Raw genomic sequence first — 27,675 nt, 5'->3', positions numbered from 1 at the left:
CAATTTAATAATTAACTAATCCATCTGTACTTTGACACTTTTAGCTGCAATTTTGCATAAATGATTTTAAATCTTAATTTTGTTTAAAATTTTGGGTGCAATATATCGCTCACTCCTTTCAAGAACATCATAAATCAAAAATCGTCAATTTTCAGTTTTAAACTATTGAAAAAATACATAACATGGAAAACATGCAGTGTGCATATTTTCGGAATGCCCAGAAAATGTATTATATCCCAGCAAAAGAGGCATATTTTTTAACTTAATATTTACCCGCTACAAGGCAGAAAGTGTTGTTTTTGCATTTTTGAAGAAAAGGTATTGTTTTATTATTTTTTTAAGCATACAAAATATTTTTCAAATGGAGAAAAAACCTTCAGGTTTTACCTAAAAAGATCTTTTGCACAGTAAAAAGTTCAATAAGTGGCTTGATATGTATTTTTAATACATTGTATTATATTTTTAAACTTTAAAAACGCGTTCCTGAAAAATGAAATTTTTTGATTTATGACGTTCTTGAAAGGAGTGAGCGATAAGTTTAAATATCAAATAATAAATAAGCATTTTGACCTTTAACTGCTTATACATATCGTTAGCATACTGCGTGTGTGTAATGTCATAAGTGACGAAATCAATTGATGTAATTTTGACTTAAGCTCATTTAAATAGTTCAAAATTGTTTTGTTTTCAAATTGCTTTAAAATTTTAATTTGAGGATAAAAACATAACTATTAATTTAAACATAATTTACAATTTTTTCTAACCCTTATCCGCACCTAATGGTGCATAGGGCACAGCATTGTATAGAAGTAGTATTATCTGGATCGTTAAATACAGGAAGGAAAGGGCATCAGCCCAGCGGTATCAGTACAGGGTAATATTAAATAAATATTAAAGTGGAAAGTCACTAACATTTATTTAACCCCACTGGGAATCCAACCTGGGACCTCCAGCGCGGTAGCCAAACATGCTGACCACTACACTACGGAGGCCGACAACTATGGTTTTTGGGAATAAACTATATATTTTGTCATGTCAACTAATTATTTTTCAACTTAGTTTCTGCAGTATGCTCAAGATATACAAATAACATGTTTGTTGACTATAATGCAGCCTTGTATGCATTTTTCTTTTCTGCTTCAGTAAAATGCAGAACAGCAGCTATTGCTTTTAACATGTGTTTTTTTCTGAATAAATCTGTGGAGAGCAAAAACGACAGAACAACGTTTTTCAAGTATTCCAGATTGGCTCCTTCTCTTGACTGAATACGAAGCAATCTGAAATGGAAAACAGGTATGAATAAGAATCCTTATTCTGATATAATTATAATAATTTTTTAAACCCTTATCCGCACCCCAATGGTGCATAGGGCACTGCATCATATAAATGCAGTGTTATCTTGATCGTTAACACATGAAGGAAAGGTGATCAGCCCTCCGCTTCAGGTCCAGGGTAATATTGAATAAATATTAGAGTAAACAAAATCACTTATATTTATTTGACCCTCCCCCTTGGGAATCGAACCCGGGACCTCCGGAACGGTAGCCGAGCGTGCTGACCATTACACTACAGAGGCGGACATAATAAGTTATGGATATCATAGTGGACCAACAAACTAGTAAAAAGACAATTAGTAATGGATATCATAGTGGACCAACAAACTAGTAAAAAGACAATTGGTTGTGGATATCATAGTGGACCAAGAAACTAGTAAAAAGACAATTATTTATGGGTATCATAGTGGACCAACAAACTAGTAAAAAACAATTATTTATGGGTATCATAGTGGACCAACAAACAAGTTAAAAGTATGAAAATCTTCTAATGCACAACTATGATAGCGGCTTCACCCACAACGAAGGGTTGATGATCCCAAGAGTGAACAATAAATATGGAAGTAGAACACTTCAATACACCGTTCCTTCTTTTTCAAATCTGTTTCCGGCGGTGGTAAGAGGGCAAACAAAAATATGGAGCAAAGGCAAAATAAAGGAATGGGTTAATTTTGTGAAAAATTTATAAGTTTGAATTTTTCTTTCTTTTTTATGTGTATAATAAGTTATAATTGATAAGTATGCAAAAAGCACCCAAGAACACTGACAAGACACATAAGGTGGCATGGTGAGTCTTTGCAAAAAATAGTATGTATTTATGAATGTATGGATCTATAAATGTATTTATGTACGTATATATACCTAACAATTAAATGAAATTCCGAAGAAAATAATTCTAAGGTCATCTTGTATTTTGATAAAATGATAATATTGTTCACCTGTCAATTTCTTCTTTAAGATTTCGCCTCACTTCTTTAAATCTGTCTTTCTCAATAGTAGCATCGCGTTGACAATCTCTATAAATAATTACAATTTACATTTAGACAAAAATATTTAATTATTTTATCCGGAGTTTGCATTGTACAATTCAAAATAAACTCATGACTCTTTGTGTTAAGTAATGAGGTTATTGACTGAAAAAAATAACAGAAGGTCCTCGTATGATAGGTCTGTAATGTACATAAGAAATATCAGTCACCATAAATCTTCAAATTTGTTTGAACCCTTTTAATACTGTAGGGACATATTGTCCCAGAGAATTTCTGATAATTACTTAAATAATTTAAATGCTTACAAATGCATTGGGATCTGGGATTTTAGTACTGTACGGTCATAGGCTCGTAAACAAGTCCAAACCTGTTTGCTTCGTTGCTGTTTGCTGTCTGCTTTTTTTCTTTTCTATAAATTTTTGTCAGTGTTGCTAGCAAACAGTAGACACATATCACGCTTATTACTAACTGGGTTTTTAAATGTGCTGTGCTCGGAATCGCCAAGTAAGCTATTTATAATTTTATTTTACGTATTTAGTGTGCAGCAATACTTTTTAAGAGTTTTTTATTTCCAAAAATAAAAATGGGACTTATATGTCCCAACAGTGTTAATTATTGGGATATTATGTCCCATCAGTATTTAACAACCTATATATTCAAAATTTTCATTTTAGAATGGATAAACTTTTGTCAGACAAAGAGTGCTATAAATATTCCATGAATTATTAAAATAAAAAAATCGTATTGAAAGGGTTAAGATGTCATAAGAAAGCAAAACATTGTTGTGTAAATAAAGCATAAATCTGTGTTTCGACTATTATTTTATGTCAAAAAATTAATTCAGTTGTTTAAACAATAACATTTTATGAAGAGTAATTACTTCTTTTCAAATATTTTCTTAAGTGGAGATCAAAAAACATAATGCCTCAAAGACATCCACATATGTACAAAAGTTACATACATTGCTTTCACTGTTGTCACAAATATTTATATTTGTAATCTTTTTGTAATGTAATGTATGGAAGTGAAGCATGGAGTTAGCAAAAAAAGGATGAAAGTAGACTCAATGCAGTAGAAATACAATCTCTCAGACAAAACGATGAATAATCGATGTTCAAATGGTGAAATAAAGAATGTACGCAAAGCTGAGTTATGCATTATTGATAAAATTATGAAAGGTGTCTTAAGATGGTTTAGGCATGTGGAAAGAATGAGTGAAAGAATGGTAAAATAAATTTACGAGATAGGAGCAGAGGAAGATGATAAAGTATGTCGAACACTTGAGTCGGAATAATCAGCAGGGTATTTTGAGAAGATGCATGGATGTAGAAGAGGCGAAGAATGTTTGCAAAAACAGAGTGGGTTGGCCTTCTATTCTCTCTGCATACGGGGAAGCAGCCTGAAGTTAATTAGTTCCTTAGTGTATCTTTTTTCAGCTGTCATATTTCTAACCACTGATTTCTAATTGGAAAGTTATTAGAATATAGTGGATAAGGGTATGAAATTGTGAAAAGGAATGAAGACAGGGTCGGCCTACTCCTGCATTTGTACTATATGAGCTGAAACGATGACAAATGATAACAGGTTTTAAATTTATATGTTAATACCTGTATTGTCCCTCCAGAACATGTTTTTCTTTTCGAAGGGCCGATATTTCCAAATCTTTTCTGGCTAATTCATGGGCATAATGTAGCATGTGGGGCGGGGCAGATATCTCCTGTAATGTAAACGGGAAAGTGAAAAAGATGTTAATTGACATGAGATTGACACCTTGAATGATGGACTCCTTTCGACCTATATATGGTATTCAGTTACTAATGGGGAAAGGTTGTACAACCAAGTACACAATTTTATTCAGGTAATTTACTGTCAGTAAATAAATGTCTCTGACTTGCCTGTTACAAGAACGATAATCGTGCGTGACATTTACCAGTATTTATTTTAAGGAGGTAGTTGTTTCAAAAGCAATGGTTAAAAATGCTCAACATTTCATGTATGAAATGATTACAGATATAATTATTTCATATTTTTATAACCAATACTAATTAATTTAAGTGTTTTCATTTGAAAATTTTACATAAATATGTACTTATTATCTTTTTACTGTATCTCGACATACATTCATGCACATCAAAGGAACATAACTTCCATTTATATTTTCATTTACAACTTGTTTTAAATTTTTTCAATGTATAGTTATACAGTACACATAAGATTATTGATATATTAATTTGGTTGATCCATTTTAAAATACAAAGTGATATACCTGTAAAGAGCCATTGATATCATGATGCTTTGTGCCATCTGATTTCCCTTCCTCTTCCTTCACATGTCTCGCCCTAATCTCACCTTCTCTCTCACCAAGTAATGTCGAATATCGCTCTCTTTGTTTCTGCAATTGTTGCTCTAATGAAATAACTCGACTTTTATACTCAGATAACTCCTCCTTGTGTGTAGCTCGCTCACTTTTCATGCACTACAAGTAATAAAAATTCATATTTAATGTTTTTTATTTCATACAGAATTGAGCACACAAAAGATAAAATAATGTGTTTATTTACAATTTAGAATATGGCATGCTAACTACTGTACTTACAAAATATATTTTTATTTTTATTTAGGTATCTTGAATAACTCTTAGCTAAATACAGACATAAAAATATTATAAAATCAAAATAAACATTATAGAATCACTCATAATCTAGTGGAAGCTTAAAAAAAATACAGATACTGGATTATTCATCCCTACAGGTGATATTGACACATTGTTATCGGGCAGTTTTTTCATCAACCCCGACCCTAATTATACTCAGTCTGTCGCCCGACCCTCTGTATACTAATCGCAAGTAACCGCAGACCTAATTCCGATCTATACAAAGCGTCTCCCGCTCTCTACCAACAGTATGTAAATGACGCTATTAAGCGTTTACCACAAGCAATGTGTTAAGCTCTGGGATGCTCAGATTTCTATCTTCATTTGTATAAAAATGATAGATGCTTCGCCTTAAATTGAGACGCCTATAATATATCATCCGTAGATGAATAATGCAGTGTCTGAAAAAATGTTGATAGTAAATAGGTCAAATAGAAGTATATAAAAATTTTAATGTTATTTAAGGTTCTTTCTTCTAAAAAATATATATGCACACAATTTTGGGATACATCACACCTATGTTCAATTGGAGTACGCTTTTTCTCCACAAATTCTCAACTGAGTGCGCCACCGTCAGCCAAAATTACAATTAACATTCAAAAGTAATCCAACAACTATGCAAATATTACATCTATAAAAAAATCATGCAATATGGATGTTCAAAAATGGGCAGAGTGGTGAACAGGTGTATAAAATGATCAAATGCCAGATCAGACATCCATCTTTCTTCGTACAAAAAATGATAGACGCTTTGTCTCACCAAGTTAAAACACCTACAAAATATAAAAATTATTCATACCTCTAATTGTTCATTAATTTTGAAGTCACATTCCTTTTCAGTTTCTTCAATTTGCTGGTTCAAAACTTCCACTTTGTCTTGTAATGTTTTAATATGTGATTTCAACTTCTCCACATCATTCCTATTTGCATTTCTCTGCTGCGCTATCTCCGTGCTCGAATGATTTTGCGAAAGCTGTTTTTTGTACAGTTCATATTCAGTTCTCAATGCGGTCAGTTCAGCACGACACGCGGAATGTATATTCTGGACATTAGATCCACTTGCGTTGAATATATTCCATATATCAACGGGACTCCCAATCTTTTCGTTGACAATAATAAGCTCTTTTTTTAAAGAGTGAATCTTGTCAATTATTTCTTGAAGATAAGGCATACCAACCGGTTTCTCTGTATCTAACTGACCTAAAAGTAACAATAAAAGAAAACAAGCTAAATGAAAAAAAAATTCATTTGATGAATCAAAAATACACATGAAACACAAAAATACAAATTAAAAAAGTGAAGTACTAAAGTAAATCTTCTAAGGAGTAAACTTTTAATCTAAACAACCGCGATATTTACAAACATTTAGCAATTAGCATATTTGAAATTTCTCCAATCAAAAGGCACCAATGCTTGCAATAACAGCTAAAATACAGACTCTGCAGTGTGCATAATATAGTTTGGAGATTGAAACGGATTGCTGTTGATAAAGTGTAAAACCATAATGTGCTCTGAGCACACGGATAAATACACTATAAATGATGAGAGCTTGTTCTCTAGTTTAATGAAAATATAGCCTTACAGATGATACCCAATTTATAAAACATACTGCAGCCGACTGCTGTGGCGAGGAAAAGTTTGGGAACAAGCAGAATAAATAATATTATATAAAGTAATATTTATTTCAAATTATCCAATTCAATACTCTTATTATGGATGCATGTTTTTCTAATTTCAGAAAGACCTGAAAAAATACTTTTAAAAATATGTAAGTTTGCGATAGCGGTACAAACTGTATGCTTTTCGGGCCTTTTTGAATCAAGAATTTTTTGCTGTATGCGCCTTGGTTTGAGTTATGCGTACGTATTATTGGCTTCGTCCATAAAACGGTCAACTCACTATAAAGGAGGGAATAAAAACAAGATGATTATTCAAATGAAGCTGGTAACATTACAGATTGATTCAACAATATGCCAGTTTTATGAAATAAGTATTCAATAATTATACGCCTTCCTAAATACATACTATATTTTGCCCTTCAAGTGATTATGTGTAAATCAATGCTTAACACTTATCTAATATGTGTCATATTAGAAAACTATTAAATAGCTACATTTTGTAATATGTATTCATACCACTTAGGACTTCTTCTACAAAAGATTTTCGCTTTTGTCTATCCGTATTTAAGTCGGGTTTTTCATTAAGACTCGTGGTGACATTATTCCTCAGCTGCTGTATAACTTCTTGGTCTTTTCGCCTCTGCCTGTCATATTCACCGACCGTCTCTGATAATTCAGCAAGTCTCGCTTCTAGTGTCGCCACGCGTTCTTCTTGACTGGCACTCATTCGCTTGGCCATTTCTTCGGCTCTTTTAGATTTTGTGCGCTCCTATAAATAGTTGTGAAGACGTTAAAAACAAAAATAATGATTGAAAGATGGTTAGAGATTCAGATGGTAATGTAGAATGTAAATTTATTTCAAAACTAATAATGGAATAGAATAAGAGAAAAATGTACTTATAATGAAAATGAGATTTTTTACATTAAAATTAATGAGAATACAAAATTAAAATAATAATTTTACACAATATGTATTTGTAAAAATTTTTACTCATACAAGCTTCCGCTTCAATGTAAATAATATTTTTAGTAAAAAAATATTTCTGGTAGTCTGCTTTCTACCAGACTGCATTGTTATAACTAATAAATACACATAAACATATTCATTTTAAAAATATACAATAAAACTTTAATATCATTCCGTAAGTACTTTATTATCACTGTTAGTAAATTTCATTAAGGCATACTTATTTGCTATTAAGAAGTTATAAACTTGTAAACTGATCAAATTAATCAACAACAAAAAAACCATATATGTATTAATGGCAACAACAAAAATTGATCTTGTAACTTTTATCCTATTATATACACAGTAAACACAGTAAGGGCATGTAAAAGGGATTTGGCAAAGCACACAAAGAGCTCTACAGAAAAATACATACTGATAATATTGAAATTATTTTGCATTTAATTATGTTAGTGGATTTCTCTCATTACAACTATCTATAAAACTCACCTCTCTAATAGCCAAAGAGTGATTCTGCTTCATCACAGCAATTTCTTCTTGGAGTTGGACAAGCATTTGGGGAGTTTCTAGTGTTCTGGCTTCCGCTCTATTCAGCTTTCTTTGTGTAGCTTCCAATTCACTGTTCAAATCCCTGAATCGTTTTTCTAGGTCTAAATTAGTGACTGAAAACATAAATAGAAATAATGTTGAATATCGATGAGTATAATGACACATAATATACATCAAAGAACACAGTTTCACCATTCATGTGTATCCGAAGTTTGCATGAATCAGTGAGACCTTTCGACTGCTCTACAAGTATCAATGAATGATTTGTCACCCCCCAACAATGCAATAAATACACCCAACCCTTTAAGGCAAATAAAATTAAATATGTACTTATAAAAGCTATTTTTATTAAATTTATCCATAGTATAATAATTTTTTTTCAAATAATTATAAAATTCAGTTTAGAAGTTAATCCTTAAAACTCGAAAACCATTTGGAAAACTAATTTGTGAATAAAGCGTTATCTATTATGATTATTTGAATTGAAAATGTAAAACTAGAATTTTGTTAAAGTAATATGCAGATTGAGTACATATCATGAATATTACTACTCAAACCTTATTTTATACTTGGTATTGATTGAACACAGACTTATATAATATATTTATAATAAACTCTTACCAGCATTATCAGAAGAAATTACAAACTTGTCCTCTAATTTTTCTTTTGAACGTTTTTCCGAAATGAGTTTCATTTGCAATTCCCTGAAATAAAAATAATATTACAGGGTAGTAACCATCTTGTTCTAGATACAAGGATTTACAATGTGTATGTATTGTATACATGTTTTACTTTATATGTATCTGAGGGAATTTTACCTTTAATTGCATCTTTGGGATGGTCAATTATAGCTTGACAGGAAATTGAATTTAAATCAAATTTAATGACTTTAACAAGCATATTTCTAGCTAAATTAGTGGATTTAGGATGTTGTACAACACTGAAGAATACATACTTAATCATCAGGGAGTGTTCAGTGTGTTCCCTTTCTCTTTCCTGTATTTCATATGCTAGTTTGGCTCTGAGATTTTCCAACTCACTTTGACGCAGTTTAGACAAAGAATCCAACTGCTCCTGTAGATCTCTAACACTCTTGTCATTCTAAAATTAAAATTAGTAATTCGTTTTAATTAAACCATATCCGCTCCCCAGGTGGAGGATATGGAGTCCATATACTATCTCCAGGCTTTTCTGTCGGCTGCCAGCTCCCTTGCATCCTCCCAAGTCAGATCCGCGTCCTGAAGCTCTGACGAGCACTGCCAACGAGTGGTCATCCTGGGCGGCGCGAACCTGATGCCTTGTAAAAGAGGCAAGCTTCATTAAGGCTCTCAGGAGGCATACGGAGTACACGGCTAAGCTAATTGAATCACCTTTTCTTGATGACAGAAATTAAATAGCAAATACATATATCACATACAACTTCTGCAAAACAATATGTGCCCACATCGTCAGTTTCATAATAAAATGCAAAGCTAAAGAAAATAGAGAATGTATAATATTCTGTAGAACATAGAAAGATAAAGTTATTGGAATAAGAAAATCCAACTCATTACTCTTAAAATTTATGTTGTCGGGAAAGTCTCGATGCTTAAATTTGTTGAATTGAAAATAATGAATGCTTTTTTAAGATACAAGTGTCAATTTTGTAAAAGTCAACATTTGTATTTAAAAGAATAATATTCACATTCAAATTTTTTTAAACGCAATCCTGATTAGGATTCTTCGTCACTCTTACCTTATCAATTAAAACTATAATAAAACAATATAACTAAATAACCACAATGCTGCTTCCCCGCAGGGGAGGAAGAGAGAAAAGAACGCCACACCCATCTGCCTTTGCAAACAACCTTTGCCACTTTCATTTTCATGAATCTCCTCATACATAACTGCCAAATTTTCTGACTCCTAACCTGACCACTTTCAAGTATTTGAAATACTTGATCATGCCAAGTTTTCCGGTCTTCCTCTGTTTCTTTTACTAACTACATTTGCCTCATAAATTTATTTTACTGTTCTTGATTCACATGCCCAAACCATTTCAAAATACCTTTCATAATCTTCTTTTTTATTTTTTATATAACATTCTTATAACATTTTTCTATGTAAGTAGTTTATAACAACTTGTTAAATTGATGTGTCGCAATTGGTGTGTTTTTTATACATATTTATGTAAATGGTACAATAGTACCGTTTATATCAAAATAAATAAATAAATAATTTATCGATAATGCTATCTCAGCTTTGCATTCCTTCTTTATATCACCATTCGAACATCTATCATGCATCTTTTTGTCACACATTCGTCTAAGAGATCGAATTTCGACTGCATTCAGTCTGCTATAATCTTTTTTTGGTAACTCCATGCTTCTCTTCCACACATTAGGGTTGGAACAAATAAAGTAATATTATAAAGAAATTTATACTTTATAAAAATCAAAGCAATGGTACATGTCAGTAAAAAGCGCAATAACTGGACAAGTTATGAATGAAATTGTGATTAGACTAAGAGAATATTTACCTGTTCTCTAGCAGCTCTTTTATCATTCTGAAAAGCTTCTTCCATTCGCTCCTTTTCAGCCGACAATGTAGCAAGGGACAATGTTAGAGTTGCCATGGAATTTTCTGCAATTTAATATAGACTTGTGCAAAGACACTCATTTTTCATAGCTCCAAAACTGTTCAACTTATTCCACAAAGACTATTTGTTAGATGTTAAAAGTTTGTGTAAATTTAAAAATTTGCTTAGATTATTTATAAAAGAGACAGATTTAAGTTCCTTTTTCTTGAAGTACATGCTAGCTAGCTTTTTACTTTTTCATCTTTTTTATGTTTTTAAGTTTTTTATTTTATTTTAAAAAATTTTTAAAAAATGTTTTCTGAGAGTCAAATATTTTTTTTATTTGATATTAACAGTTTATTCTAGTTCGACTTATAAAACCTATACCCTTATAGCCGTTACTATGACTAAATTATATTGTATACCCACACACAGGCCATGCCTTTGTGGGATCTTTTTTTGTATTCATTTTTATTTTATTTTATTCATATTTTTTTGTATTTGAAATTATGTTTTGTATTGCAAAAGAATTTAAAATAAAGAAAAAATAATAATAATAAATAAAAAAAAATATTGAATGGTACAAGAGCTGTCGAGTGGAGAAAGCAGCAGGTCACTATAGACTAACATGATGACAAGATTTTAAAAATAAAATAAAGTTAAGCAAAGGAGACTGTATAGTATTTAGTGCTACATCCATATAACGATATTTATCTGCTTATATTTCATCATACACAAATAGAAAATTACAAAAACCCTCACTGAGTTTTCCTGTGCCAAGGGCACATTTTACAATACTTAAATTAAACTATTCTTCAACCCTTATCCGCACCCCAACGGTGCATACGGCACTGCATCATATAAACGCAGTGTTATCTTGATCATTAACACAAAAAGAAAAGGTGATCAGCCCTCTGCATTAAGTCCAGTCCAGGGTAATATTGAATAAATATTAGAGTGAAAAAATCACTTATATTTATGTGACCCCTCCCTGGGTATCGAACCCGGGACCTCCAGAATGGTAACTGAGCATGCTGACCATTACACTACGGAGGCGGACAAATATCAAACTATACAAAAGAAAATTGTTTTTGACATGCAATCAAAGAGTTATTTTTAAATGAATCTATAAGGATTGTTTTGGCATATAGTTAATTGACTGTCATAATTAGTTGAATATTTCCTCTGAGAGGGTTCGTCTTGAAAATATTTTTTTCAACATTTATATTTGAGGAACAATAATACTTTTAAATAATGCATAACTTGTACCACCCCAACAAATAATCCTATATGTACTGTAGAACATAATAAAATTTACTAACTCTTTTGTATTTCGGATGTTACGTATGGTTTTAAAGATGTATGAAAGTTTTTTGTAACTTGCAAATCCCATTTTGAGTTTTTGTCTAAGTTTTAAGTTACATAAGTTTTTTTGTGGAAGTGTGCTAAGATCGTAGATTTGTGAATTTAAGATACTATGGACGGAAAAGGTATTTCTACAGGTGGGGACTGACCGGAGTCATTTCATCGTAACATACCATGTTACGATGCGAGCATTCGTATAGTCAGTACAGCGTTCCGAGTGCTCCATCCGAAGTCGGATGCTCGCTGCGAGTGACATTATGACGTTAAATTACGACGAAATGGTCCGGTCAGTCCCCACCTTACCTGTTCGGTCGATTGATGCTTAAAGATGGGAAGGGTATTTTTACCTTCTGTGCCGGACTCATTATAAAGTCAGAAAAGAAGGAATTACATATTCAATGTTTTTACAAGAATATTATGCATCAATCTCTTTGTTAAGGTCTTAACTTTTACTAAAGGGTACATAATTATCAAATCCCGTTGCCAGTGGTCCGCAGGCGTAAAAAAAACACCCATCCTTGGGGTGTTAATATGATTTTACAAGAACATTACGATTGTACCTTTTGAGATTAAAATTGTTTTCGGTTTTCTTTAAGAGAACTAATAAAGCTATTTTTTAAAAAGAAAATGGAACTAAAAAACCAAAATTCACCTCCTGTGGTGGAATCATCAGATTTATTGAGAGCAGATAAACTTGCTTCAAGTGCCTTCTTCTCCCTGACAAGTCCTTTGTATGCAGTCACAACATCTATAAATGAAAAATTCCAGTGGTTAAATACAAATGTGACATAAGATGTCGTAGAATTTGACCTTAACACTTTAACAACCTCGTGTCAATGTATGGGATATACGCATAGAGCCACACGTTTTTGGGAAAATTAAACTTTTTCTAAAAATTTATTAAAATTCTTATTTATTTATTTTTTATTTCTACACTTGATGCATCAATATTATTAGTCCAAAAAACGATTTTAATTCGCGCACTGTTACGTTTATCCATTTTGATGTTTCTGGGGCTCTTTATATTTCGATTTGTTTTGATCATAGTATCTGTTGGTTTCATCAGAAATTTTATCCAAAAATTCATCTGTAATAGTAAAACCTTCTACATTTTCACATTTTTCTGGAAAATTTTTAAATCCTGGGGTTCCAAAAAGCTCTGATTGTTTCGTGGATGTCGGACCACAAAAAATATCACAGACACTCAAGATAAGATTTGAAAAGTCCAACACAGGCGTCCCCCATTTCATCATTTGACTTAACCCGATGGTTGCCAGAGACGAGATATCTCGGCAAATGGCGGAGTGCCCGTATTGCCAGAGACGAGATATCTCGTCAGTACTTTTGATGACGTATTACTCCGCAGTTTTAACTCATATTGACAATCTGTCAAAAACGGAACATACATTGCCATGTGTTGAAGTTCTCACAAAATATTTTATAAAGTTTTTAAATACTTTAAAGTGATTTATCGGTATCACTTTCAGCTGACAGTTGACAGATGTCATTAGGGCTACCACTCAAACCACTTGAAATATTGATTATTTTAATCGATTGTTTTGAACGCCAGGGGTTTTTATTTTGCTCAATTTTTTTGTGTTTTTCTTATTATTTTAAAATATTATTATGAAAATATTTGTTTATTTATACCTTTCGCGTTATATTTACTCCGATTTTATCAGTGTTTTGCTAGTGATATTGGTTTCTTTTCACAACTTTTTAGTAAATAAATTATTTCTTTGTGCTTAGTTCTTTGTTCTTCTTCGTGCTAAGTGAAAAAGAACAACCCGGTACTTCTCATGGCAGAAAACGGAAGGCAGAGTTTCTATCGCGACTTACAGAAAGACATTTTTTGGAAAAACTACCACGGACCGAAAAAAATCATCCCCGACTGCGAAGTGTATTGGGTGTACTAGCAAAAAACTAAGAAAAGAGTCTAGTTATAGGTGTAAACAATGCAAGATGGCTCTTTGTGTTATACCGTGCTTTGAGAAGTACCACACAATGGAAAATTACTAATTTATCACATTTCTAACTATACTTCATTCTAAGATACCTGATAAATAATAGTTGAGTGTTAATATTAAATTTACTATTTTTTTACATTTCAAACTATATTCCATTGATAAATAATAGTTTTGTGTTAATATTAAATTTAATAAAAACTTGCGTGTGCGACTCAGTGTGACAACCCTGTCTGAGATGAAAATTTGAAACTGGTTTAACTTCAAGAATAAAACTCTAACAATCGATGCGGGATATAATATTTGGTAAGTAAATTATAATTCAATAAAAACAACAAAAAAAAATTCTTTAGACAACTTTTTTTTTTCAAAAAAATACTTGGCCTGTTGAGCACTGCGGCGTAATTTATTTGCGGCTATGAAAAGGTTAACAAAAGTCTAATCATTCAGATTATTTCCACAGATGTCAGTAATATGAAAAATCAACTAAGTTTGAAGCCGAAATTCAGCAGGATGGATATAACTTATTTTGAGATATTGAAATTTGAATTTAAGTATTGCATATTGTCACAAACTTTGTGCCAAACGCGTGTTGGCTAACATTGGAGATGTTGTCATAGGCTGTGTGTCAACTGTGGGTAAAGAGTTGATCTCAGACTAATCTCTGTTATGCTCTATATATGGAACTCAAGTGTTTGATACTCTAATGAAATATTTTTTTAAATATTCAAGAAGTAGTACAGGGAATGTAAAACTCATTATGCGATAGGGATAACACTTTTTTATTAGAGTACCTACCCATTTAACTCTAGAGTGGATGAGTGCCAGCCCTCAAATTGTGCTGTCAAAATCATAATCCTTTGCTCGTCAAAAAATCAAAGTCTTAATTGAAATCTGAATTTCGGCTCAAGTATTAAATAAACAGTATGAATGACTAATATAGCATGTAGTGATAAAACACCTTTGAAAGTATATGCATGTAAAGAGATGAGAAAAAAAAGTAAATCTACCTCTTAATCGGCTCTCATATCTTTTTATTTGTTCATTTTGTTTGGATATTGTCGACGATAGTTCATTCTTACTCATCTTTTCTGTATTCATTTTGGTATCCTAAAATAATCGAAACAGCATTGATTAGAATGATTTACTCAATAAGAAAAAATGAAAACATATTGAGAAATGATAAAATACTGTGATTTATTCATAATTTCAAAACATTGAGTACACAATTTTTTATGCTATTATATTATTACTATTAACGTACAAATGACACTTATATGCATTAAATATTTATTTGCAATTTCGTAAAATACTGAAGCAAATAGTATGGAAATTGAAATTAGTGACAGCCAATGTCATGCAACTTTTGACAGATTGGCATACTTTTTTACAATAAGGCAGTATGTTTCTGTAGGCTTTAGAGCCAGTCAGGCTAAGTTTACGGGGCAGGTAGTACAACCATTTTTTAGGAGAACCTACTTATGTATTTATTTTTCTTTACCTACAATAAAAATACACAAAACAGATAGATGTGTTTTACTTAGTCTGCTGTTCTCTACAATATGCCAGCTGCAATAGAAAAAGCTTGTCAAAAAAACTTCCACCCTTTTTTCCATTACTTTTTTATTCCATAGTAAAAACTGTAGCATTATAAATAAATCAACTTTTTTTATTTATCTTTATTTTCATATTTAAATCACTGATGTTATACAATAAAGAGAATCAAATAATATTTTTATTGAATACGTATTTTTAATTCGGTTTTTATCAAATACATATTTTATATGAGTTCGTAAAACCATTCAATCGGTTTAGATCTAGGGTAATAATATAATATTTTTGTATTATTTACCGTCCATCTATAAAATTGCATTGCAAAACATTTGGCACTCAATGTCAGACAAACCCCTTCTGCAAAATGCGGAGTCACCGCTGTTGTGGCTAGCTAACTTATCATTATGAAATTTATAGTAAATCTAACCCCACCGACAAGAATATTAATATTTTTAAATTAAACTTTAAAAATAAAAATAAACTTGACCTTCGCTAGAACACTCTTGAAGGGTAAAAAGCAAAAAGAAGAAGAAACACAATATTTGTAGTTCTGAAAATGAAGTTAGTTTCAAAAGGAAATAAACTTATAATATTTGAAATTATTGTCTTTAAAATTTAATGTTATTATTGACATTGGAATTTTACTCACCAATTATATTTTACAATAGTTTTGATAGCGATCATTTTAAAACATTCGATGGAGAACTTTTTATAAGATTAAGACTATCACTACTATTATGAAAAGCAAAAGTTATTCCTATTTTTAATATTTGTGGATGTTAAATAATAAATGAAATGATTGAACAAAACAATGTGATTATGATATTACTACTTATCTACATAATGGTTTTTCAGGAGAGATGAGCGTGGCGTTTCGTTCTCTCTGTCTACCCTGTAAAAACAGGGTGATAGTAGTAGTAGCATATATTATATTGGTGAGTACCTACCTTATTTTAACATCGTTGTACCTTGGGAATATATTTTTTCTATAATAGCCACACCAAATTGTTAGCATTTCTCAAGTTGGTAGCATTCCCCAAAAGTATTGATTTCGATTTTGAAAAAAGCGGCGCGTCGAGGCTTTACGCAAATACAATTTATCCTAAATCAAGCCACACAAATATATTTTATTTTGTGTTCATAGTTGCGCAAAAAAAATATAAATAATTTAAAATCTGGTCATTTTATCATGAATAAGTTACATGTATGAATGTATTAAATATTAACAGTACTCGTCCACGTGCTTTGTCCAGTTAGGATCATTGACCTATCCCACCTGTCACTATCAAAGATTGCCTGATGGTCATACGCGCATTTACACATAACATTACCTTTTAACTGTACAGGGAGACGTGAGTCATGGTGAAATCGTTCACGAATAAATAAAAAGGGGAGAGTCAGAAAATATTACACCTTTTTTCAGCAAAATTTATTTTATAAAATCACATTCATAAGTATATGGTATAATGAGTAGTATTAAATTATTCTAGTATAATCAATGGGTGCTAGAAATAAAATGATTTCGTTTATTGCTTTAATGAAAATTTCGTAAAAGTACTACATAAGTAAAACCTGACTGAAAAATGGTTTAATTATGAATTTTATTACTATAAACATAGATACTAGTAATCTGTATGGTTATAAAACGAAACGGGAGAATATGATATTGTAAACTCAGATTAGGTCACTAAAAATTCTTTTTGCAGCTGGTTAGTTATTAACACCTAAACAATAAGAGGATTATATATGATGAATACGTATTCTTATGGAAGAGAAAGATAATAATCTAACCTAATTAAGATATAGGCTCAGTTATAGAACATTATTATCCTATATTACAACAATCATTGTGTTTCATTTTTGAGCAATTATTTAAGAGAGCGTTACATTTTTGAGGACTCTTATATACTTATAATCATTTGGAAGGTGGGACTGCTTACATTGTGTAAAAACAATCACTTTTCTTATGTAAATACTTACTATGTAGTTATAAACAATTTATCGATGTTGTTATCCACAGCACACCGCTGCCTGAACTTATTCTATATTAAATAAGATGTAAAAGACTTTATATTTAATTCTTGAATCAATATATTTAAGCAAAGTAATGCAGATTAATAATATAAACCATCGAGTAAGATGAACTTAAATTTAAGTTTTGTACTGACATTTCTTGGTGGAACTGCATCTTATATATTTAAACCATATAGTTTTATCCACTCTTATTTTATTTGACCTATGTCTGGGATTTGTCGTTACAGACAAAATTGTCAACATTATCAGACACCAGTCTGATGATGTCAGTAAGGACGACACCCCATTACTGCTCAAAGAAAATAAAAGTGGAAAAAAACTATCAAGTTGCTGTTTTATTGTCAACTCAAATGACTTTTTTATACTCAAAATATTAAAATTAAATTCAATTAAGAGAATTATTCGGTTACAATGGCAGTGTGTTATAGAAAAACTTAATTAGTAGCCAATGTTGAAAAGATTTCACATTTTTTATGCCAAAAATAAGAAGTTAGTTTTCACCATAAAAACTATTCGGGTGTGCATCACAGCTCTCAGAGTGCAAACATTATAAGTCTTAGGTCTGGTTACATAATTTTGAGTCGTCATTGAAATGTTTGAAACTAAGTTATATAAAGATCTTAGTTTTTATGTTGATGTCCATGGAGACCCTCAGACCTGAGAATTACAAGTGCAAGGAAGATTCATTAACACATAGATACATACAACCTTATACAACACAAAAGTAATGTTTTTATTCTAGGAACAAATTACTCAAGTGAACTAGAGAAAACTGAAAATGGTTTCAGTCTCAGTGGTGGTTCCAAAAAGGTAGTGATGGTATAGTTTGTAAATAAAATGAGTAATAAGAAAGGTGACAAAATAGCTGGGATGAAAATACAAAACATTAGAAACAATATAAAACATTAAGTTGTGGTTGTAAAAAAGCTTGCAATTAAACAAGGAGAGGAAACAAAGATATAAGGAAAAATGAAACAAAAACATAATTTTGAGGTGTTTATTATTGCTAGAATCAATAATAATCTAAATTGGATCTACCAAGATTACATTCGTTGACTTTTACACTTTAACCAAATAAACATCGAAGGTTTTGTTTATTCTGTTTAAATAGTCAGTGACAGAATAATCAAGCCCTATCTAAAATCTAGGCCACACCAATATTAAACCCATACCTGCCCAAAACAAATTAAATTAATAATAAATAAAATAAATGAAATAAACAAAATCAATTAAATTTAAACTACAGAATAACTCAAGTTAATAAAAATAAAAATGAACTTAAATCTACATAAAAGTAAAAGAAAAAAAATTGTTTCATATTTTTCAATGCTAACAAGAAAAAAACACTAAATAATATTATAATCAATAATTGGTCTAGATTTCGGACAGGTATTTTCCAAAATTTCTTCGATGCATAGACATAACTGTTTGATTCAGTTAGCATACATGAAACATATGACAGCACAACACAAAATATTCAATGATAACTTATAAGGTCTAAATCATCTGTTCCCCATATATGGAGGCGTGTGACTAGTTTAGGACATACATATAATGAAAACTTAGGTTAGAAATAATTGCAGATGTTCATAAAGTTAAATAGCACATTAAATAAACATGGTTTTCCTAAACTATGGTCACGAAATTAGAAAGAATTATGTGTAAAGCAATAAATTAATTTAACTTACATACATCCTAGATATACTTAGATTTCCTAGAGTTGCGCAAATGTAATAATTGCTGACTAGTTCGATTTGTAAATGTAAGTACTTTCAATAATTGATTGCCCATAAAACTTAGGCTCATACTTAATTTAACCTTATTTCCTAACTTAATAATTCCACAGTGAAAACACAAATTCACAACAGCTGGGATCTTCCCAAAGGAAAACTTAGTGGGAAAGCTTAGTATTTCCTTTATATATTATGTTAAATACAACATTGGCCAAGAAATACTAATATTGCGATTATTATGACTGAATATGAGTCGAGTTATCTGATTCCAGATATATTTGGTTGACTTATACAAATAATTCACTATTACCTTCTGAAATATACATACAGGCAAAGCTACGCTACTTGCATAAGGAAAATGGCCAATTGCAAAATACATACATGTAAAATAATTTAATATAATATACTCGCAAGCGATCAATTATGAATCAACTTCAAATTGATTTATAGAGAAAAGAATTTGCAATTTACCTTACTATAATATTATTACACAAGTGAGACATAAATTACAACAAATATAGACGAACATATTATGAGTAGTGTAGATACGATAGACATAAATAGTATTTAAGTTGACTTAAATAAATTAGAGAGACTTTTCATCAGATTAGTATGGTACCGCCTTATATTCAAATAAGGAATTATTACTTTTAGCTATTATCACAATGTGCGTAAAAATATTGAGATTTTGTTGTAGGTGAAATTAAAAATATCCACTTTTAATACACCAAATTGATGACTTCTATTAAGCCCCTTTATTTTATACATCAATGTTTATATAAAAATGCAGAGGCACCAACAGAAGGGTTGGTAATATCAATATTATAGGTACTTATCGAAGAGAGTAGTATGTCACGTACTTATGTAGGAAGATAGAACATGGAGTGTGTCATACGGAAACACAACCAAACATTCAAAATGTATAAAATTACAATCACTCTTTCAGAATTCACTAGAGCAGGAAACAAACTCCTCCTCGTTGCCTTTCCGTATGACTGATGAGAATCGTAATGGAGAACTACATTGCACCATTTTTATCTAATATGAATTCTAATACAGTTGTGATCCTCTCGTCATAGACTTAAAAAAATCATGACAATATTAGGATTCTTATATTAACCTCTTAGAAAAGTTTCCAATAAGTATATAAAAACATCTGCATTGTTTTATTAGTTATAAAATTGTTGTTTACCTAATAAAATTAGTCGATTACAACAAGCTTAAGATTTACTTTTATTTGTTTTAAAGCTGACTTGCAATACTTGCCCAGCTAAAGTATAACCATTGAGCGATTGGATTGCCACGACGGCTTCCTCGTAATTTGTCATTGTCACAAACCCGTAACCCTTACATTTATTGGTGGCCGGATCTCTGATCACCTTCACACTCTGGACAGCTCCGAAGGGCCCGAACAGCTGCCAGAGGACGCTCTCTTCCGTGTCGGCCGCGATGTTGTACACGAAGATGCACCAGCCGGACCCGCCCAGAGCGTTGCCCGGGATGAGAGTGGGGTCGCCAGCCAGGGGAGAGAACCGCTGCAGACCTTTGTTTATAGCGAGCAATGCTTTACCTGCCGGGCCGGCGAACCTGCGGGCGGCGGCCGGAGCCAGGTACGCGGAGAGCGGAGCCAGCGTCTTGTTGTTGCTCGGGTTGTTGGCGCACTTCACGGTGATGGGTCCCGTAGCTCCGGGAGGCACGGTGCCGTTGAGCTCTTGGATGGCTCGCTCGGCCTCCACGCGCTGATCGAATCGGATGAAGGCAACGCCCCTCGACAGCCCCTGGATGTTGTCATCGCCCCCGCCGGGTATCAAGTGCCCTACTGATATGTTGTCGTGCAGGATACGAGAGCTGATGATGCGTCCGAAAGGACTGAAGAGCCCCTCCAGGTCTGGTTGGTTCATGTGCTTGGGCAAGCCCGACACATAAAGGTTCGCACCTTTGATAGCTTCGGAACTAGGACGGGCGAAGGATACTTTAATTATCTTGTTTTGCAGTCGGAGTCCATTAAGAGTATTCACAGCCTTCTCCGCATCTTCCGGCCTATGGTAGTTGACGAAAGCGTATCCGAGACTTTGACCGTTCAAAATATGATCGGGAAACACGGTCACCTTATCTCTGATAAGCTTGCAGCTCTCCACCTCTCCGACACTGGAAAACAGTGATCTTATTTCCTCTTGTGTCATAGTCTGAGGAAGATAATTGACGATCAAATTCGTCTTCGATTCCTGTTTGTTGGCTTGAATGGTGCCACCATTTTGGTTTTGCTGGTTGGCGTTTAATGTGTCTAAAGGTTTAGCCATCATCTTGCACGATTTTGTTATAAATTACGGGTCTAATAATAAATATATAAATGCACTATAATTCACTTCTAATAATCACTATTAATATTGCCTTTGGAGGTTTCTTAGTAATATCACTGATTTCATGTGCCAAGCGTGTGCTCTAAGAAAATCAATAGATGCTGCACTTATCCCCCTCCCTTGCAGCCACACCCATTAACTAGCGTCTTTTCGATAGAATAGTAAATTCAAAATCACTTTTTGTTAGAAAATGAGAAACTAACGTTGAATTTCATGTGATTATCAACACAAAATCAAAAGTTGAACCAAATATAACTAAAAATGTAGGAAACGTTAAGACACGGCACGCTTACTCACTCGCTAAGTTCATTGTAGAAAAGGCTTGCCAACTGTTATCGATTTTATATTTGAGTTGCCTACATTCATACAACAATAATACATTTTAGGTCTGGATTTCATTAATATATGACTTTGAGCCACGAAAAGTATTTAAAATAATTATTGACTTTTATTAAACCCTTAAAAATTCGGTTTTAAGTCCAGGAAATGGATATAACAAAATATAAGTTTTAATAGATTGGCAACATTATAGCTTGGTGTCAATGACCTTGAAGTTATGGATTTTGTGTGTACGGCGGAGCGGGGGCATTGTTTGGTGAACCTTTTCTCCCTATCCAGAATAATAATTTAGTGAATGGGGTGAAAGTGGAAACGTATTTTAGAAAATAATTAGAGCCTAGATATCTCAAAAAACATGAAATATTTTAACTTTTTCTGTCATGATTCTTTATATTTTGATGTAGCCAAATTTTCTATATTCAAAAGTAATATATTATAACCTTTTTATGGGACATCTATTGAAAAAAATCTGAACTAAAATGCGAAGCTATGAAAACTTGAATTGTATTATATACTTACTTACCTTTTTGATGACGTATGTGTAAAATTGAAATAATAAAAGTTTTTTAAAAGGTAATAATATTTTTTCTTAAATTTTGTAAAATTAAGAATATGTTTTTAAGTTTTATTTTTTATTTTAATGCGTTGTCACAACAAGCACCACTAATTTAGAGATAGAAAATATCCATGCATTCTGTTTATGGTTTTTTATAATAGATGGCACTTTTGATCACGGTAGTCTTTCCATTAATTTATTATTTAATTGATTAAATAATAACATTAGTCTCAGTTATTCATAAAAATAAGACAACATGTACATATTTTAAAAATAAATCATTATGTCATGAGAACAATTTTTGGATGACTCGCACTTTACCAAAAACACTGGTAATAATAATAAATTTAATCTGATTTTCGAATTAGTATGTATTGTATGTACTTACATAGTTTTGTTGTCGCATATATTTTGTTTTTGATCGGATTTTTTTAATTTCCTAACGTCCATGTGACTCTGAAATCTAGCTACGGCTAATACAACACCGCTTATCATGACCGTACTTAGGCTTCAACTTGATAAGTTTTATAGCCTGTACCTACTTGTGAGTGGATTTAATATTTATGTTTAAAGTTACTATAATATCGTGTAATTCATGAGTGAAAATTGTAGGAACACTTGCTTTTTTAGATTAAAAAAAAGTGGGCTACTTGTGCAGCGCATCGCAGATTTCTGTAATTTTATTAGGATTTACAATGATCTTTAATGTAACCCTAATAACATAATTTTTATTAACCAATACTTATAGTAAATTATTTTCGTTTTTATAATATTTCGTACCCGAATATTTCATTTACTTATATTATATGATCGTTGGCCTAATCTAACTGTTATTAAAATAGGAATAATTTAATGATAAAGCGAGCTTGAGTCTAGAAATTTTGACTCATCCTTCATACCATTTCACTGTAGTATTTCTTATTAGAAAGTTATAATTAACGTGTTTAACGAAAAATTCCCAATAAAGCCTCAACACAGTACGTATTTTTTTTATATTATAGGTAAGCAAAACAGAATGATTTTTTCAAAACAAATAGGTATAAAAAAGGTTAAACTTATCCTGATAAGAATTTAATAAAACCAAGAACTTATGTACTTTCAATTGCTTTAAAAATATGGCAAGGGGGGGAGATTTTTCTTCCACTAGTTTTTTATATTTTCAGTATCCTTAAGGCCAAAAATCTTAGCACTAATTATTGTCACAATTTACGATTTTTATACATATTTTTTTAATAATTCACTTGATGAGGGTGGGAGAATTAAGGCCCAACCTAGGTAATGTAATTTGATTATTTTGAATAGTGAATAATGGTTATTTTGCTTGAGTTACAGATGGAAGCATCTGAAGCTTCCAAAACTAGTCGTAACAAAATGTACTCAAGTGGTAAAAAAACAAGTGATTAATCTATAATTTAGGAAATATTTTAAAATTCTTTGTTGCATTACGTAATAAATATAATTGAATTTTTAATATGACATATTCCTCATTGGGAGATCACTTACTGTGAACTACATACGCACTTGTATATCATTCGAGTACATAAATGGGTTTTATGTTTCCTATGAATTATAATTGATAAAAATAAAATAAAATGAAAAATGATAAGTATTTTTTTTCACTCCTTTCTTGACTATAAATGTTTAATTTACATATTATACTAATAAAATAAAATGCATGTTACACTCATTACACTTTAATGACACTGATTCGTGACTACCAGTTTCGTAAAAATAGAAATTTTACATGCTAATAAAACTGGTCATTGTTTAGACCATCTACAAAAATTATAAATAAATAAAGCAATGAATAAAGACTTGCTCATAATAAATAACCAACTAAATTTAACTTCAAGTCCACTTTTAAAAATATGCCTAATGTGATTTATTTGTACTCTCTTTAATTTTTTTTGTACAAATGACAGACATTATTAATTTTATTTTAGTACAAATGAGCTGGTGATGGAATGATTATTCCGAAACCGGTAGTCACGAAGTAGTGTTAATTAAAGTGGTATTACGCAAAGTGAACGATGAATGATAAGGAGAGTGTTATATTACCATACCACAAAGTTAAAACTGCTTTTAAAATACAAAATATCCTTAAAAATCAATTTGTAATTTATGTTTTTTTAAAGGTTCAAGTACTATCTACCCTCAGATTGCAAATAGCTATATATGGTATCAAACGTTTTGATCAATATCACTAGTCTGCTTTTGGTTGGTTGTAAGATATTGCTTTTTAACAATAAGCCCCCCAATGTACTTATTTGTTTTCTGTACATGAAGTTTAAATAAATAAAAATATAATTGAATTTTTAATAGGTATATTCCTCGTTAGGAGATCTCCGATTGAGAACCATTGCACATGTGAACATGTATATTGTACGTAAATGCGTTTTATATTTCCTATGAATGGATAAATATCACGATTTGTGATTATTGGCTTATAAATTAATTTGAAAAATCACAAGACCATCGGTAGCATTCTTATTGAAATATGTAGAGAAATAAGGGATATATGAAGGTTTAAGCTTTAGATATTTTTATAAAACGAAAAATGTGCGTTCTCATACGTCATCAAATTTCTGTCTTCGAACGTTTTATGACGTCATATGGTTGGTTGTCTATGGTTTATAGAGTTGAAATAGTAGTAGTATGGATTGTTTGCTTACCACTATACTACCATTTGTGTTATAAAAATATTAGGGAGGGGGGGTGGGAGAGTGGACTATAGACATCAACAAATAGAGCCGCCAATAATTTAGCAATGACACCAACATTTAAATAACTCCATCCTGTGACGTCATTCATTGCCAACTTACGGAAATAAAGTTTTATCGAATGCGAATTTTCCAAAAGAAAATGATGAATGAAAATATTAATTATATCGGCTGTTATAAACACAAAACGAGTCTAATACATTCCTTTATAGGTTTAGTATGTAAAATTAGATATTCCTCCCGTCTGACAAAGATCCATTATAATTAATAAGAATAAAATAAAATGAAAATTTATAACTTTATTTGTTAAATTCATTTCAGCTTTCACCGTGAATGTTTCTTTCCTATATTATACATACTACAAAAATAAAATTCATGTTTTTATTTACGAGCAAAGTTTATACCTTCCCGATGTGACGGCACCGAGTTCAGTTGGGAAAGGTTCGATGATTGCAGGAAGCTCAAAGTTTTGCAGTCTGCATGCGACCGCCATGTGAACCGCGTCTCCGTCGCGTTTCCGCTAAAATTTCGGCGGGAAAACGAAAACAACGAAATCTTACGTCCGAAAAGTTACGAAATTTATTCAGGTTTTCTATCTGCGAATTCTAATAATGCCTCTTTTGTGATTAGTGAGAATATGATTATGTTTTCTCTCGCGAGTAGGTGATTACTGGTAAGAATTTAAATTATTAGTTATTTCATATTATTTTAAACATGCATAAAAATTATTTAGAAAAATATAAATAATTTAAATTCTTTTAAAAAATGGAAACTTCCGACTTCAGAAAAATAACGAGATTGAAGAAAAAATTTTTTTATAAAGAAAACAATATTTTGTGAGTTGGTACCCGAAGAATAGTAATTATTTTTATACTAAACCCTGAAGCTCATAAAAAATAGGCAAATGTAATTTTCTTGAACATAATATTATAAAATACATTGTTTGCATTAAATATATTTTACATTTAGACTTTGGGAGGTAGATATGTAGGTTATTTTTATCGCTATAAGTTCAAATTATTTTACAGGTGAGTACCTACGTGTTTTTTTTTTATTGGACGTGTTAATTTTAATCGTTAAGTACTTAATTTAATGTGACATTGCAAAGCAAAAATTACATATTTTTGCTGCTGACTAGTTAATGTTTAAGAAAATAAAATATACCCGAATTATGTATTTGACTTTCCCCCCACAGCACAGCAAGACAATTTGTCAATGTTTGTAATCTTGGAAAAACGAACAAAATATGTAAGTGTAGTGGTGTGTAAGCCAGAGAGAGAGACAAATGGGAAAACAGTATTTAAAAAAAAAAGATTCTCATTTTATCAATTACTTTTGGATATACATACCTTCTCTTATAGAGGTGAAACAATTAGTTGTGTTTGGTGAATAATTTTGAAAAAAACGGAACTATTATATTTTATGTACGTGAGTCACATTAATTTATTTGCAAGGTTAAAAAAAAGTATTTATGTCAGCTTCGTTTTTGAGCAATTTAGAGGACGTAGCGAAGTTGTCGAAATATTTTAATAAATTTAGAAAAAAATCAATTATATTTTTCTGAAATTTTAATGGCTCTTTTCGAATTATCTATACTGCTGAAATAATTTACCTACTTAAATGTTCCTTCAACGTTTTTGTTCACCTATCACTAGGTACCCATTGAAGTAAATTTGCTTATTTATGGTATATTTACGATCTTGTCCCGGGTGTCACCGAGTGATAAACAATACTGACTTATAACTAGGTATGCGTTATGTAAACAGCGTGTTAAAATAAATTGTGTTTATATAAAAAAATCTGTCTCGTGGGAATGGTATCAGAATCTGTCAGATTCTTTGTGTAGTGCATTATTTTAAATGTGGGTAGGTGGGGCAAATGTTTTAAAATATGGTACAAACTTTAAGAGGGGAGGTCTTAGAAAACATACGTTTTGATACCTATGCGTAGGTATGTATTTAAAAAATATTGTTTCAATAACAAAATTACAACATTTTGAGTGTGTTCATAAATCTGGATTATCTCCAATTATAAGTTTTTTATTTTTATTATTTAACATCTCAACAAAGATGTCTCTAGTGAAATTTTAGTCACTCAAGCACTTTGTTTCGAATTTGAACAATATATATATATATATATATATATATATATATATATATATATATATATATATATATATATATATATATATATATATATATATATATATATATATATATATATATATATATATATATATATATATATATATATATATATATAAGTATAAAGAATTTTAGTAGTGTCAATCATGGGTAGTATTGGTGAATGTTACACGTGTGTATAAAGTGATCACTAAACCAGCCCATGATGATCATAAGCCCTATAAATGCCCAGACTTCC

At 31.2% G+C, this 27,675-nt stretch overlaps 3 protein-coding genes across 3 annotated transcripts in view; 1 reads left to right on the top strand and 2 right to left on the bottom strand.

The window, feature by feature from the left end:
• Positions 1-897: 897 nt before the first annotated feature.
• Positions 898-15,391, bottom strand: LOC148300511 (GRIP and coiled-coil domain-containing protein 1-like). Its single transcript, XM_088274668.1, has 13 exons — positions 15,262-15,391; positions 15,008-15,107; positions 12,686-12,781; positions 10,630-10,733; positions 9,067-9,212; positions 8,733-8,815; positions 8,052-8,224; positions 7,112-7,364; positions 5,776-6,176; positions 4,590-4,799; positions 3,931-4,040; positions 2,273-2,350; positions 898-1,277 (listed from the first exon to the last, which is right to left on the bottom strand). The coding sequence occupies exons 2-13, from the start codon at positions 15,096-15,098 to the stop codon at positions 1,103-1,105; spliced, it is 1,920 nt and encodes a 639-aa protein (XP_088130794.1). The 5' UTR covers positions 15,099-15,107; positions 15,262-15,391; the 3' UTR covers positions 898-1,102.
• Positions 13,949-27,675, top strand: part of LOC148300508 (uncharacterized) — a gene marked incomplete at its 3' end in the record, with an annotated part of 142,832 nt that continues 129,105 nt past the window's right edge. The window contains exon 1 of the mRNA XM_088274667.1: positions 13,949-14,303. The remainder of the gene's footprint in view (positions 14,304-27,675) is intronic.
• Positions 18,569-21,999, bottom strand: LOC148300510 (ELAV-like protein 1). Its single transcript, XM_088274669.1, has one exon. The coding sequence runs from the start codon at positions 21,619-21,621 to the stop codon at positions 20,539-20,541; it is 1,083 nt and encodes a 360-aa protein (XP_088130795.1). The 5' UTR covers positions 21,622-21,999; the 3' UTR covers positions 18,569-20,538.

The sequence above is a fragment of the Brachycentrus maculatus genome, unplaced genomic scaffold (genome assembly GCF_059751285.1).
Source record: "Brachycentrus maculatus isolate JH-2025_06_01 unplaced genomic scaffold, ASM5975128v1 h1tg000704l, whole genome shotgun sequence".
In the NCBI taxonomy this organism is placed as follows: Eukaryota; Metazoa; Arthropoda; class Insecta; order Trichoptera; family Brachycentridae; genus Brachycentrus; species Brachycentrus maculatus.
The sequence above is the reverse complement of the archived record's forward strand: the minus strand, read 5'-3'. Positions and strand labels throughout refer to the sequence as shown.

Bases quoted from the DNA above. Each gene is read 5' to 3' on its own strand.
- LOC148300511 (XM_088274668.1), bottom strand. From the start codon at position 15,098: ATGAATACAGAAAAGATGAGTAAGAATGAACTATCGTCGACAATATCC. The intron at 12,782-15,007 runs GTAGATTTACTT...TTTCATTTATAG, and splicing joins ATATGAGAGCCGATTAAGAG to ATGTTGTGACTGCATACAAA. The intron at 1,278-2,272 runs GTGAACAATATT...TTTCCATTTCAG, and splicing joins CTTAAAGAAGAAATTGACAG to ATTGCTTCGTATTCAGTCAA.
- LOC148300510 (XM_088274669.1), bottom strand. From the start codon at position 21,621: ATGATGGCTAAACCTTTAGACACATTAAACGCCAACCAGCAAAACCAA.